This window comes from Cynocephalus volans, chromosome 12 (assembly GCF_027409185.1).
Source record: "Cynocephalus volans isolate mCynVol1 chromosome 12, mCynVol1.pri, whole genome shotgun sequence".
NCBI classification, from domain to species: Eukaryota; Metazoa; Chordata; class Mammalia; order Dermoptera; family Cynocephalidae; genus Cynocephalus; species Cynocephalus volans.
This window is the reverse complement of record NC_084471.1, coordinates 12,554,253-12,568,651: the sequence shown is the minus strand read 5'-3', so window position 1 is coordinate 12,568,651 and position 14,399 is coordinate 12,554,253. Positions and strand designations below refer to the sequence as shown.

Sequence of the window (14,399 nt, the reverse complement as noted above, 5' to 3'; positions counted from 1 at the left end):
AGAAGACAAACTTGGAGAGAGGAGTGACCTGGGGGCCGGGGGCGGAGCCGTGAACGGGGGAGGAGAGCGCCAGCCCCAGCCCGAGCCGAGCGCGGCGGCCCAGGAAGCGACAGCGCCGCCCACCCATCCGGGGCCAGAGCGGCGCTGCCGGAGAGGCAGGCTGGGCCGGGGGCTGCCCGCGCCCTCGACCCCCCGCCGTGACCCCGCAGCCCCCAGCCCACCCCCAAGATGATGAAGAGGCAGTTGCACCGCATGCGGCAGCTGGCCCAGACGGGCAGCTTGGGACGGTGAGTGTCACCCCCCTTGCAGCCCTCACTCTTAACCCGCAGGACCTGAAGGGGGGTAGAAGGGTGGGGGGAGACAGGGCTGGGGGAGGCTGGGGACAGCTGGGAAGCCACCCTCTGACCGGCCAGAGTCCTGCCCTCTCTTTCTCCCCTCTGAACGCCGCCCCCATCTCCTGGGCAGAGCAGGAGGAGCAGGAGCTGGCCTTTGGGGGAAGGGGCACCCCCATCCCTGCTTGGAGAGGGCTGCAGGGGGTACGCTCTGGCCAAGGAAGCTGGGTCTTCTTCGCATCCATGAGCCCCTGAGTGGCTCGTCATCCCTGGCCTCATTTGTCCCCTCTGGACAATGGGGACAGTTAACCACCTCTGACTGCTGGGTGGGGGAGGAGAAAGGGTAGATTGGGGCCCCAGACCTTGGGAGAGGGGAGGAGACCCGGTCCTGGCCCAGCAGGAGGAAGAGCCCCTGCTGTGTCCCTTCCCCCACCCCCCAGCCTGGCCCAGAGGCCTCCTGCTTCTCTGTCTTGCTTCTGCTTTTCCCATACTCAGGTAGAAACATCCCTGGGTCTCCCAGTTCCCACCCCCAGCCCCAGAGCCGGTGGAGTGGACAGCGGAAGTTTGGGGAGCCCCTGAGGCGTGTCTTCCCTGCTTCTCTTCCCCAACCTCAGAAGTTCCCCATTCTCTGGGCCCAGGGGAGGAAACTGGGTGTCCAGAGACCTGGTTCTCATCTCACACTGGCACAGACACCTGTGTGAGCCAGGCAGTCAGTCCACCTTGCTCTGGACCTCTGTGTCCCCACGTGTCCCATGTCCTCAGCTAAAGTCCAGAGTCCTGTGTGACTGACAGCCCAGGAATCTGAGCTCCCACACTTCCCATTCTTGGGGCCAGCCTAGACCTCCTCTTCCCCTGGGGTTGACTGACGATTTGGGGGGTGAGCAGAAGAGAGCTTTGCCCCTGTGTCCCAAAGCTGGGCCCTGGGTGGCTTCCTCAGCCTTCCCTTTGGTTTCAGCCAGACACAGCCCTGGGTGGAGGAGGAAAACATTGGGTATCCTATTCCCGCCCCCATGGAATGTGCTCTGACTGGGATAAGGCAGGCGGGCCACCCAAGCAGGCCTCACCTGGGAGGGGCACTGGAAGCAACTGGGGTCCAGGTGCCCTGTTGGGGGGCAGGGGGGTTTCCTAACCCAGGCCAGCTCTGCAAAATCTCTGCCCCCACCCTGCACAGCACTCCAGAGACTGCTGAGTTCCTGGGTGAGGACCTGCTGCAGGTATGTGCCTGGGCTGGCAGCGGGTGGGAAGGCAGGCCTGTGCAGGCCGTTGGAGCAGAGGGTGGGTGGGGACGCCAGTGGGGGCCTGGGTTGAGTCATTCCCCAAGCTGTTGGCCATGGGGTCCCCAAGCAGAGGGAAGAGAAATGTGGTTCTTGCTCTGGGGGAAACAACAGCCTCCTGTGATCCATAACCCCACACCGCACTTCCAGGTGGAGCAGCGTCTGGAGCCAGCCAAGAGAGCGGCCCATAATGTCCACAAACGGCTGCAGGCCTGTCTGCAGGGCCAGAGTGGCGCGGACATGGACAAGCGGGTGGTGAGTGGGGGTCCCAAGGAGGAAGGACCCAGGCAGGAGACTTCTGTCCAATGTGGGAACGAGGTTGGGGCTGGGGTCTCCCTGCCAGTCTGAGCCTCTGGCACCAAGGGCACAGAGAGTGCTCTGGCCCAAGGCCCCTCGGGCACTCCATTCATGAGGCCCTATGTCTTCCCCATCCCCTCTTGACTGCTTCTCTCTGCACCCATCCCCATGAGCCAAGGCCAGGCCTCCAGCAGCCCCTGAACTCATCTGTCCAGTCAGCACCCAAAACAGGCTCTCTCAGTTGGGCAGTCTGTGAGGGCTTCCTGAAGGAAGAGACATTTGAGCTGGCTATTGAGGGATACTCTCTGGTATTAATCAGCAGGCAGCACTTACTGACCAATTACTGCTATTCTGTTGCCAAGACACGTTAATGCATCATGTCCCTGATGCTGGCAACAGCCCTAGGAGGAGGCAGTGTTTTACACATGAGGAAATGGGGCTTAGAGCTAAAGTTGCTTGCCCAAGGTCACTCAGCTAGTAAGTGGCAAAACTGAGGTTAGAACCCTGGTTTCTCTGATCCCAAAACTAATGCTCTTCGTAACTCCAGGTGAGAGTATGTGGGGCGTGTTTTGGAATCAGCCAACGGTTTGATGTGGTCAGAGCATGGGGGGCGGGAGGGACAATGGGAACCATGGAGGGTTTGAGCTCAGCAGTGGCTAGCCGTCCACATGTGCCTTGGGGCAGGGGAAAAGCCCCACTCCAAGCCAGCACCTCCCTCCACTCTCCCTCCCACCTGTGGGCAAGCTCCCTTCTCTCTCTGCTTCTTACTCTCCCAATCTGTGACAGGACTTGGTCCTTCCTTCCTCCCCAATCCAGTGGCTTCTGGGACGGGAGAGAGGGAACCCCAGATGGGCGGGGGCTCTGTATACAGTTACAGGGAGATGTCACCCCACCATTCCCCGTCGTCATCCTGTTTCCCCTCTCACCTGGGACTGTGGCCCTCCTGGGTCTCCTCCTCCCCTGCCCTGAGGGGCTCCCCTGCTGCTCAGGCCGGGTGGGGAGGCACGGACACTCAGACTCACAGCCGGCCCCACCCTCCTTGCAGAAGAAGCTTCCCCTCATGGCTCTGTCCACCACAATGGCCGAGAGCTTCAAGGAGCTGGACCCTGACTCCAGCATGGGGTGAGCATGGATGGTGGCCTGGCCCTCACCTGGGATACCAAGAAGTGTTCTGGGCTGGGAGGGGGTCCAGGTCAGCCAGGGCATCCACTCCAGAAGGATGACTAGGTTGGCGACAGTGTACAGGTCAGGGAGAGTGGCCAGATCTGGGACGGTATTTCACACAGTGAAGACAGAGGAGGGATAGCAGGGCAGGAAATGATGGGGAGGGGAGGCCCCACCAGGTGTTTCCAGGTGGGATGAGGGCCTGGGAACCTGGGCCCACTGGGCACTATGTCCACAGGAAAGCCCTGGAGATGAGCTGTGCCATCCAGAACCAGCTGGCCCGCATCCTGGCTGAGTTTGAGATGTCCCTGGAGAGGGATGTCCTACAGCCGCTCATCAGGCTGAGTGAGGTGACCCTGCCCCCTGCCCCCAGCTTCCCCAGCCTCTACCTCCCTCTTCCCCCAACCCACTGAACCCCTCCTTCCCCATGTCTGCCCCCAGGAGGAGCTGCCAGCCATCCTCAAGCACAAGAAAAGCCTGCAGAAGCTGGTGTCCGACTGGAACACCCTCAAGAGCAGGTGGGAGCCACGGCCACTGGGTGGGGCGGGCCCACACCTACATCAGCCCGTGGAGATGGCCATAGAGCTTTGAGGGCCTTGCCAAACTAGGAGGACACCGCAGGGTCCACCGGGTACAGTCTATATACTTGTGCATAGGTCTGGTCGATAGGAACACATATAGTGAGGGTACATGCTGGGGTGTACATGTGCTTGTGACAGCTGGGTCTGGGCATGGCCCCAAAGCCCAGGAGAGTCATAAACAGTCTTCCAAGATTCCAGGATGGCAGGAGGGTCTCCACCCTCTACTCTGGAGCTGGGTGGCTGTGATCACCAAACCTGCCACCAGGGGGCGCCCCCGGAGCACTCCTGGCCCAGGCTGGGCAGAGGTCCAGGGCCGATGGAGCTTTGGGATTTGCATCTATAAATCCTAGAATCCGGGGTGGTCAGGTGTATGGAGGGGACACCTGACTCTGGACATGCAGGGCCGCTGACCACTCCTCCTTGCGATCATCCCAGGCTCAGTCAGGCAGCCAAGAACTCAGGCAGCAGTCAAGGCCTGAGCAGTGGCCCAGGTAACTACAGCCACACTGCTGCAGCCAACAAGGTGGAGATGCTGAAGGAGGAGGAGGAGGAGCTGAAGAGGAGGGTGGAGCAGTGCAAGGTGAGGGCACTGTCCCCATGTCACTGATGAGGAAATTGAAGTTCAGAGAGATGATGTGGCTTGCCCAAAGCCACACAGCTAGGAAGCAGCAGAACTGGGGTTTGAATCAAGGCAGTCAGGCTCCAGGGTCTGTGTACTTGGCCATTATCTTGTAGCCTCTTCTGTCTACACCACACACATGACACCCGGCAGACAGAGACTTGGCCTGTTCAGCCAAGTCTCGGTGCATTTGCTGAGTAAGTGAATGAGTGAGCAGAGTGAATGAAAGAACGATTGAATGGCAGATAACAAGGCACTGTGCTAAGGATATGGAGACACAGAGGTGAGGACTGGAAGCTACAAAATTCCCTCAAAAGTTCAAGAGGGTTCCTGTGGGCTGGCCCCAAGTTCAGATGTTGGCAGAGAGAGCAGAGCTGGCTGGACCCTCCATGTACAGTGTGTGGCCCTGGACAGCTCACTAACCCCTCCGAGCCTCACCTGGTGTAATCACTCCCCTCTCTGTCCCCCAGGACGAGTACTTGGCCGATCTCTACCACTTTGCCACGAAGGAGGACTCGTATGCCAACTACTTCATTCATGTGAGTCCAAGACTAGGCTCAGCCATCTGGAGCTTAGGGGGTGGATGCCAGAGCCAGGGGCCACTGGGACCCCTGTGAGATGGTGGGGGTGGGGTCTGCTCTTGTGGACCCTGAGGAAGGCTCAGCTCCCCTCACGTGCACCAGGGATGTCCCTTTGTCCCCACAGCTCCTGGAGATTCAGGCCGATTATCATCGCAGGTCACTGAGCTCACTGGACACAGCCCTGACCGAGCTGAGAGAGAACCACAGCCAAGCAGGTGGGGACGTAGGTGGGGCCACCCCCACACCCAACTCTGCCCTGCTCAGGGCTTTTTAAGAACTTACACTTCATCTTGAAGGGCAGTAGGGAGCCGTGGATGAGTTCTGAGTGGGGGAAGGCCAGAATAGATTTGTGATGGAGAGATTGTTCTGGCTGCTGTGTGGAGGATGGAATGAGGAGGCAGGATTAGAGCCAGGAGACCTGTTAGGATGCAGAAGGGAGGTGACGGTGGCCTGGACTAGGCCAGAAGCAGTGGAGGTGGGCAAACTCGAGAGATACAATGGATGGTTTCAGATATGTGCATGGTCAGTCAGGTGGAAGGTAGTATCACCTTGAGGACATCTGGGGGGTGCCCTTGCCTGACTGCCCAGGAGCGGGAGGACCCTGGGCCGCTGATCTGTCTCATCCCTGCAGACCCCTCCCCCTCGATGCTGGCCACCCCCTTCTCCAGGGTGTATGGGGTGTCACTGGGAACCCATCTGCAAGAGCTGGGCCGGGATATCGCCCTGCCCATCGAGGCCTGCGTCATGATGCTGCTTTCCGAGGGCATGAAGGAAGAGGTGGGACCCACGGGGGCAGGTGGGAAAGGAGTACCGGGGCCCTCATTGTGTCCTGAACCCCCCACATGCTGTGCTGTCCTGGTGCCTGTAATTCCCTCATTAGAGCACAGGTCCCTGGGAGAAGGCACAGCCTCCTGTCGCTGAACTGACACTACCTCCCACTTAATGATGCTCCTGTGGGCCAGGAACTGTGCTGTAAGCCCTCTGCATTCCTTGCTCCACTTGCTTATCCCAGCAACCCTTGGAGGGAGCCCTCAGTAGCTCCATTTACAACGGGGAGAGAGAGGCAAAGAGGTCAACATGCCCAGAGCCTCATGAGAAGGTGGCATTGAAACTAGGAGCTCCACAGTGCAGTCACTCACACGCTGGCCTGTATCTGTCCTTTGTGCTTAGTATTATCAGAACATTGGCTCCTTTCCCGAAGGTAGATCCTTAGGAGGTGGAAACACCCAAAGACAGACTGGGCTCCTTGACCATCCTGCTGGGGCCTCTCCCCTCCCTTCCACTTCTAACCAGACTCCTGGTTCCCTGTGGTTTTCCCAGCTCTTCCCAGCCCTGCTCTTTGATCAGAATTCTAGACCTTGAGAGTTGAGAGGGTCCATGGACACTGTGGTGTCCACTCTGCCCACCAGGCCAGACACTGGGGACACTGAGGCCCAATTAGAGCCAGTAGCCTGCCCCACACTATGAGTGAGCCAGGGCCTCCCAGCCAGGGTGTCCTGTTCTGCCCACCCCTCCGTGACCTCACCTGCCCCCTCTCGCACCCCAGGGCCTCTTCCGTCTGGCCGCTGGGGCCTCAGTGTTGAAGCGCCTCAAGCAGACGATGGCCTCGGACCCCCACAGCCTGGAGGAGTTCTGCTCTGACCCCCACGCTGTGGCAGGTGCCTGATCTGGGGAGCCTGGGCAAGAGGGCACAGGGGAGGGGTACAGCTGCCTGAAATGACCCAGTGACAGTTTGGCTTTGATATTCTGCTGAGACACCTGTGGACACATAGGGGTTTTTAACATAAGGCCCACAGTGTTAACCCTGAAATACATGTACATTTTGGGGGGGACAAGATCGCTAGCCTTCATTTTCTCAAAAGGGCCTGTGGCTCAAACTATCAGACCTAGACATGTTAGTGTGAACAAGGGCTGTAGGTTCCTTCCACAAGGAGAGAGCTGGGTACTGTGAATAGAGGGGAGTTTGCGGGGCTGCCTCTGATCTTCTCCCACCCATATCAGGTGCCCTCAAGTCCTATCTGCGGGAGCTGCCTGAGCCCCTGATGACCTTTGACCTCTATGACGACTGGATGAGGGCAGCTAGGTGAGGTGTCAGGCGGGGAGGGGAGGCTCTGAAGGTGTGGCCACAGCTGGCTCACCAGGTCTCTTTCCTCAGCCTGAAGGAGCCAGGGGCTCGTCTGGAGGCCCTCCGCGAGGTATGCAGCCGCCTGCCCCGGGAGAACCTCAGCAACCTCAGGTGAGCCCGAGCACACCTCCCTGGCTTCCCCCAAAAGCCACAGCCCAGTTGGGACCCAGGGCCCCTGGGTTTGAGTCTGGTCATGCCACCGTGTCCTGTGCAATATTGCCGGAAATACAGCTTTGATGTTCTAGTCGTGTATTTTTTATACCAGACATTAAAATAAACAATACCTCGGACCTTTGAAACCACGTTGCCTGACTTCAGATCCCACCTCTGCTACTGTGTGGCCCTGGGCAGGCAACTCAGTGTCATCATCAGGGAAGTGAAGATCATGATAGTCGCTACCCCACGGGCTGGCTGGGAGGAGTCTCAGCTTAGCTCAGAGCCTGACACGTAGTTGGCACAGCGGGTCAGCAAATATAACTATTACAAGCTTAAAAACCATCCTGTGTGGTGTCTTTCCTACTCTTTGGAACCCTGGGCTGAAAATTCTTAGGCCTCGGGGGCATCGATGGGTACTCCTGGTCCAAGATGCCCTGCCCCAGCCCAAGCCCACCTCCCACCCGCAGGTACCTGATGAAGTTCCTGGCACGACTGGCCGAGGAGCAGGAGGTGAACAAGATGACACCCAGCAACATCGCCATTGTCCTGGGGCCCAACCTGCTGTGGCCACCTGAGAAAGAAGGGTGAGGGGCCACAAGTTGGGGAAGGTGGCAGGAGGTGGCAGTCCCAATCACAACCATCTGCTGCTGCTTTTCTCGGGGCCTCAGTTTCCCCATTCTTGGAGTGTGTTGAGCAGCTCCTATTCTCAAGGCTGCCCTGAGGAACAGCCTGAGGTGACCATGGACCCCACAGGGCTTTGGAGATAGGCATTCTGGGCAATGGCAGTGATGGGGTGCTTGGCAGCCTCGTGTAGGGGGCTGGGAGCCCAGAGGGGTTCGAGCCCTGCCCCACCCCTTTCTGGAGAGGGGCCTTAGGAAAGCACTCACCAGACCTCCGTGTCATCTGTAAGTTGGGGAAAAGTTATACAAACTTTAAGGGGTTTTGCTTTGGGGATTAGATGAGATTGTGAATGGGGGAATGTTTTATAAACTGTAATGTGCTCTGCTATGTGAGGGATCATTATTATTTAACTGGCCACAGATGGCAAAAAGATTTCATCTCATGTGCTGAGTGGACTGCTTGGTATAGGCTGTCTAGATCCAAAAGTGAGGAAGAGGGTCCTTGATTGACTAGTGATGTCTGTCTTGGGTGCAGGAAGGGAAAATGTGGTGTGTGAGCAACACATTTGCCATCAGCTAGTGGTTTATGAGCTTTCTGAGCACAGGGACTCAATGCGATTGATCGCTATGTCCCCAGTGCCCAGCACATGTCCAGAGAGTTTGGGTCACTAAAACGAGTTGCCAAGTGGATGCCTCACTTTTGTCTCCCTTTTTGGCCCAGGGACCAGGCCCAGCTGGATGCAGCCTCGGTGTCTTCCATCCAGGTGGTGGGTGTGGTCGAGGCTCTGATACAGAGCGCAGACACCCTCTTCCCTGGAGGTGAAGCCCCTGCCTTTGTGAACGCCACCCCCTGCCCTCCTTCTGCCAGCTCTGATGAACTTACCTTGAGGCCAAGGGAAATTGCCTCTCCACTCTGAGCCTCAGTTTCTCGTCTGTAAAATGGGGATGATCCTGCCTGCTTCATGGGATTGTTGCGAGGCTCACATGGGAGTGGGAAGTCAGAACATGGTTCTGATTCTCTTAGGGGAAGGGAGAGTGGCCTGACCCTGGCTGAGGTGGGGAGGCTGGCGAAGGCTCTGGAAGTTGAGGCCTCCTCCTTCTGTCTCCAGACATCAACTTCAATGCATCGGGCCTCTTCTCAGCCCTCACCCCCCAGGACATGGTCAGCGACAGGCAGGCCACTGAGGAGCTTCAACCCATTGCCACGCCTACCCCAGCCACCACCCCGGCTCCAGCCTCAGTGGCTACCAAGGAAAGGTGAGGACTGGGATATGAATAGCCCCTGTCCTGGCTCTACAGACACATAGCCTGAGGTATCGTCTCTCAGGACTCCAAGCAGCATTTCAGGAAGTGTAATGATAGGTACTTTCAAGTGGAGTGAGTCAGGTGAAGGCACGGAGGCAACATCTCTCCCAGCCCCCGATGTGCTCCGTCGATCACTGTGTGGCTTTTACTGAGCACCTGCTATGTGCCAAGCACTGTTTCAGGCCCTGGGGATTTAGGGAACTGAGGAATTTGTTATACCTCCCAATCTGCTCTTCCATTCTTTAAATCTGGCATCGTGACACCTGCCGCCTGTATACCAAGTGAGTATCGTTCAGTCTACGACAGACTGCTGAGGCCCGAACTGTGAATTTCCTCAGATGATCGAGACAGACGGATGCCACCCTTAGGGCTTACGTTCCAGGGGTTGGGGATAGAGACAACCCGTACGCACACCCACAGACGCGTTCTGTAATGTTGGGCAGTGCTGAGTGCTGTAGCAGAAGACAGAACAGGACGGTGGGGCAAGTGGAGAGCTGCGTTAGCAGGGGTTCAGCCCAGGCCTCCCTGAGGAAGAGACGACCAAGCAGAGACCCGAACGGAGCAGGAGTGAGCGGGACCCCTCTCTGCTTCTCACCGCTCTCTGGCTTCTCGTGGCCCCAGCATCCCATAAAGATCACGTGGAGGCCGAGAGCTGAGGCACAGAGCAGACCCTGCTTCCCACCTTCCATCTTGGCCCTCCCTACCAGGCAGGTGGGGTGCCCTCCTGGCCCCATGGGGGACCGTCAACTCTGTCACAGGATCACGCAGCATCCAAGGGCAGGGTGGACTCTGGCTAACGTCAGAAGCGTCTACCCAGGCGGGCCCAGCCTGGGGACAGATCCCAGGCACAGCCCAAGGTGTTGGGGATCAAGTCTTGGGAGGATCCAATTGCACCTGGCAGCTAGGAGTCTCCCTGAGATTCCAGGAGACCTCTGGCAGATGGCCGAGCATTACCCTGACCCTCTTCTTCCCCTCAGCAGGACAGAGTCTGAGGCACCCCCAAGACCAGCCTCCCCCAAGGTCAACAGGACACCCCCCGACACAGCTGCCCCAATGGAGGATACGGCTCGGAGGAGTGAGTGGCTGTGGTAGGGGAGAAGGGGACAGAGGGTGGGCAGGGAGGGGATGGGCTCCTGATCCTCCCGTGTTTTTAGGCAGCCGGGGGAAGCCAGGAATCGAGGTGGTTCAAAGTCCAGGTTTTGCCACCAGGCACTCTGCATTCAGATTCCAGCTCTGGGACCTCGGGCAGGTGACTTCACCTGTCTGAGCCTCAGCTTCCTCCTCTGTAAGGGAGCACTAACTGCACTTAGCTTGTAGGGCTGTGTGGAGAATTCAGTGGTGCTGCATGGAGAATGCCTGGCTCTAGCACACGCACATGCTCGATAAAGCCTAGCCAGCGTGAGCACTGGGGCTTTGGAGTCCAGTCCCTCAAGAGGCCCAGAGGTCACAGAGTGCAGAACGGGAAGGAATCTCCAAAGGACAATAGAGGAGGGGAGGAAGTGGGGGTGGGAAGAAACCTGGGGTCTCTTCTGAATCTCTCTGGTGCACTTACCTGTCAACTTGGCCCAAAGCCAGACAGGTGAGAAGGCCAAGGGTTCAGGTGGGGAGTCCTCACCAGGGTGGCTGACATACTTGGGGGGCCATGCCCAGCCCTGGAAGCACTGGAGCTTTCCACCTGGTGTGGAGTGTAGAGCCAGGAAAAGGGGGAGCAGCTGCAGGAGCCTCTGCACCAGCAGGAGCTGGCAGGTCGCACAGGGAGCTTCCTGGAGGAGGGGGACTTCTAGCCACCTTTCCTGGATGGGGGACAAGTGGGATGTTTGCTCACCTGAGCACAGCACCATAAGTGCTCGAAGGGCTGTCGCGGCATCACCTGAGCTGGTCCTCGCATCAGCTCTGGGAGGTCGAGACTCTCATTCCATCTACCAGTGAAGAATGAGACCTCAGGGGGCAAGTGAGTCACCCCAAGTCCCCCAGCCGGTAGAGCTAAGGCAGAGTCCAGACCTTCTGGCACCAGGCAGCCCCTTGGCTGCCCCACAAAATTGGAACTGTGCAGTGGGACCTTTGAGAGCTGGGGGTAGGGTAGTTCTGATGGGCTTCAGGTGTCAGCAGGGACAGGTGCATTCGTTTATTCAGCAGTACAAACAGACAGCCCTTCCATGCCTCTGCTAGCCAGCAGTACACAGATGGTCTCATGGGCTTACCTTCTAGTGAGGGACACAAGCAACGACCAAGTGAAATAAAAATGGACAAGATCATTTCAGAGGACGAAAAGTCTGAAGGAAACAAAACTAGAGAACGTGACAGCGTGACTGGGGTGGGGCATTGTGGAGGTGCTGCTTTAACTAGGGTGGTCAGGGAGGACCTCTGGGGGGCGGGAAGGGCACTAAGGGAGCCTGAATGAGGAGGAGCCAGCAAGGAAACAGTGTTTGGCAGAAGGAACAGCAAATACGAAGGTCCTGAGGTGGGACTAAACTTGACAGATTTACACTGGCCGTGTAGACGCCTAACCTCGCCTCCCCTTTCCTTCCTCCACAGCCAAGCGCCCGGCGCCAGCCCGGCCCACCATGCCACCCCCCCAGGTCTCCAGCACCCGCTCCTCCCCTCCAGCCCCACCCCTGCCCCCTGGCTCTAGCAGCCCTGTGACCCCCCGAGCTCTGCCACGCCGTCTGGTTGGCAGCAGCCTCAGGGCCCCCACGGTGCCACCCCCATTGCCCCCCATTCCCCCCCAGCCTGCCCGGCGCCACAGCCGGCGTTCACCAGCCTCCCCCAGCCCCGCCTCCCCGGGCCCAGTCTCTTTGAGCGTGCCTACAGAGGGGGACCTGGGGGTGGCCACAGAGGAGGGAGGGGCCCCTGAGGCTGTAGGTGGGATCCCCGTGTCCCCAGCTGTCCTTCCTCAGCCCCGGCCCAGGAGCCTTGCCTCAGAGACGACTGAGCGGCAGCTCCTCCCTGACTAGCCCCCAGTGTCCCCTCCGTCCCCACTTTGTCCTCCCAGGACACAGCCCTTGCCCCTCCCAAGGGGCAGGGGCCTCCAGCCTTTGCCCACAAGTGCCTCGGTGCCCGCTGGGTCGGCCCCCATGGCCAGGAGGGCTCAGGACAGTCCTCCACCTCCTGACCTTTTCCTCTTCCAGTCTGGGTTTGGGGTTCCCTACCTGACTCCCCACTCTCTGGCAGGGTCACAGGGGAGCCACTGGAAGGAAGGAGAGGCTTGCCTGCTCCTACAGGACTTTTACTTTTCTCTTGCCAATGTATTTTTTGTTAGGCTGGTAAATAAATTATTTTGGACAAAACTGGAGCAGCTGCCCAAATGACAGTTTTATTTTCTGTCCTCAAAATAAAGAAGCCACTTTCATAAAGGGGAAAAAATGATATATTCGCTTCCCCCTTTCGTCCTGTCTAAAATGACAGCCAACGGTTTTAGGGCTTTCTTTGTGCTCCACATGTGCTTTTCTGTGCATGATTTCCATTTAATGCTCTCCCAGTGGAGTAAATCCCTTTACCTCTTATGGGTGAGGAGACTGAGGCTCAAAAGAAGTGACCTGCTGAGGTCACAGGGTGAGTAAGGCATGGACCTGGGATTAGGACCTAGGTCTGACTGATTCCAGAGCCCAGGCTTGTTCCTCACATCTTGGAAACTTACTTCACTTCTTGGTATCCCGTTTTCCTCACCTGTGAAATAGGATAACAGTTTCCCCACAAAAGTGTTCTGAAGATCAAATGAGACTCTCCTGTAAAGACCAAAGCACCACACTTGGCACACAAAAGCGCCCAGTAAGTGTTGGCTACTGCTTCTGCTGTTCAGAAGAAGCAGGGAAGGCCCCCCAAGGGAGCAGGGATGGCTCTGTCCACAAATCTTCCCTAAGGCTGCTCTGTGCCAGACCCTGAGCTAGCTCCCCAACTCAGCCCTACACCCAAAGAGTTCCTGGGAACAGACAGGCAGAAATGACAATTAGGATCAAGTGTCATGGCACTGGGAGCCCTTATTAGGTCAGGGGCAGGCCATCTAACCTAGACAGATGTGTGTATGGGGGGGTGTAGTCAAGGAAGGCTTCCTGGAAGAGGTAGTACCTAAAGGGAGTCTTTCAGGGGCAGGCCAAGTGAAAAAGGTGGAGGAAAAAGGAGGAACATTCCAGGCCAAGGAGACTACTTGTGCAAAGGCCAGAAGCAAATGGCCTGGGGCCCTGGGGAATAGAAAGGAGTTGAGCCTCAAAGGCTGGATTACAGAATACATTTTTTCCCATTTGCTCCATACATTATTGCTCCAGTTGGAGCTCCTTTGCTCCTGGGGTCAGCCAGGTCTTCAGAGCCTTCTGAGATTGGCAGACAAAATCTTCATCCCCACACTTTAAACCACTGGTTCCTCATAGGTCCCAGACCTGCAGTTACCTCCAGATCAGAAGCCCCCCTTCTCCAAGATGGGGACCCAGGCAGCTGGGTCACCCCGTCACCGCCCTGGGCAACTAGCCACTGCTGCTCTGGCTCCTTCCCTCCCCGGCGTGCTCGGTGACAGGCTACCTGGAACCCGGTGCTTCTCCACCCTGGCTTCACAGTACAATCCCTGTAGTTAAAAAAAACCAGCCAAACAACAAAATTGCCCGGGCCCCACCCAAAACAATTAAATCAAAATCTCTGGGCTCCTGCTACACAACGGTGTTTTTAAAAAGCGTTTGTCAAAAATCATCAAACTGTACTAAAGATCTACGCATCTTACTGTATGTAAATTATATCACACACAAAAAAATAAGTTCCCCAGGGGACTCTACTGCACAACCAGCGTGGAGAATCACTGGTCTAGACTGAGGGCCCAGGCGCCCAAGAAGACCGCATGCGCCATCACACCCACACGTTTCTCAGGATTTCTCTCAGAACCGGAGCGTCCCCCGTTCAGAGAGCAACGATATTTGACTCAGAGACGACCCGTCCCTTAGCATCTGTTTTCCTCCTAGCAACCAGCTCTCCAAGCGTCTGGTTGGCTGGGGAGCGCAGGGCTATTGGCTCCGCGTTTTCTACTTGTAGCTCTTTATTGGTTAAGAAGAGCGTCAGTTTCCCAAGCTTCAACCCCTATAGGAGGTTGGTCGGAGTTGGGGCTCGGCGGCGACTGGTCCCGCAGAGCCAGGAGGCGGAAAGAAGGGCCGCGCTAGTTATTCATTGGTCCTCTCTCCTCGGTGAGAAATTCCCCCTTTCTCCAAGCTCCGTTAGCTCTCGGCCTCACGCCTCTCCGAGACTCTCGCTCCCATTGGCCGCGGGCCAGGCTGTGACCCCGCCCCCTGGCCCTTCCGGCGCGCCGATTGGCAGCTACTAGGTACAGGCCGGGGCGAGCGCGCCGTGCACGCGGAGGGAGAGCGGCG

At 57.7% G+C, this 14,399-nt stretch overlaps 1 protein-coding gene across 2 annotated transcripts; it reads left to right on the top strand.

Moving 5' to 3' along the window:
* The first annotated feature begins 228 nt into the window (after positions 1–228).
* On the top strand, positions 229–12,321 carry SH3BP1 (SH3 domain binding protein 1). Of its 2 annotated transcripts, XM_063075919.1 has the most exons (19): positions 229–287; positions 1,504–1,546; positions 1,757–1,861; positions 2,949–3,025; positions 3,306–3,417; positions 3,509–3,585; positions 4,084–4,228; positions 4,738–4,806; positions 4,973–5,063; positions 5,480–5,625; positions 6,395–6,506; positions 6,850–6,931; positions 7,004–7,084; positions 7,597–7,713; positions 8,471–8,568; positions 8,859–9,006; positions 10,035–10,129; positions 12,101–12,107; positions 12,234–12,321. In XM_063075919.1, exons 1-19 carry the CDS (start codon positions 229–231, stop codon positions 12,319–12,321), a joined length of 1,752 nt encoding a protein of 583 aa, XP_062931989.1. The 2 variants fall into 2 exon arrangements, with proteins under 2 accessions (XP_062931989.1, XP_062931988.1); XM_063075918.1 differs by having other exon boundaries at positions 11,590–12,295.
* Positions 12,322–14,399: the final 2,078 nt, after the last annotated feature.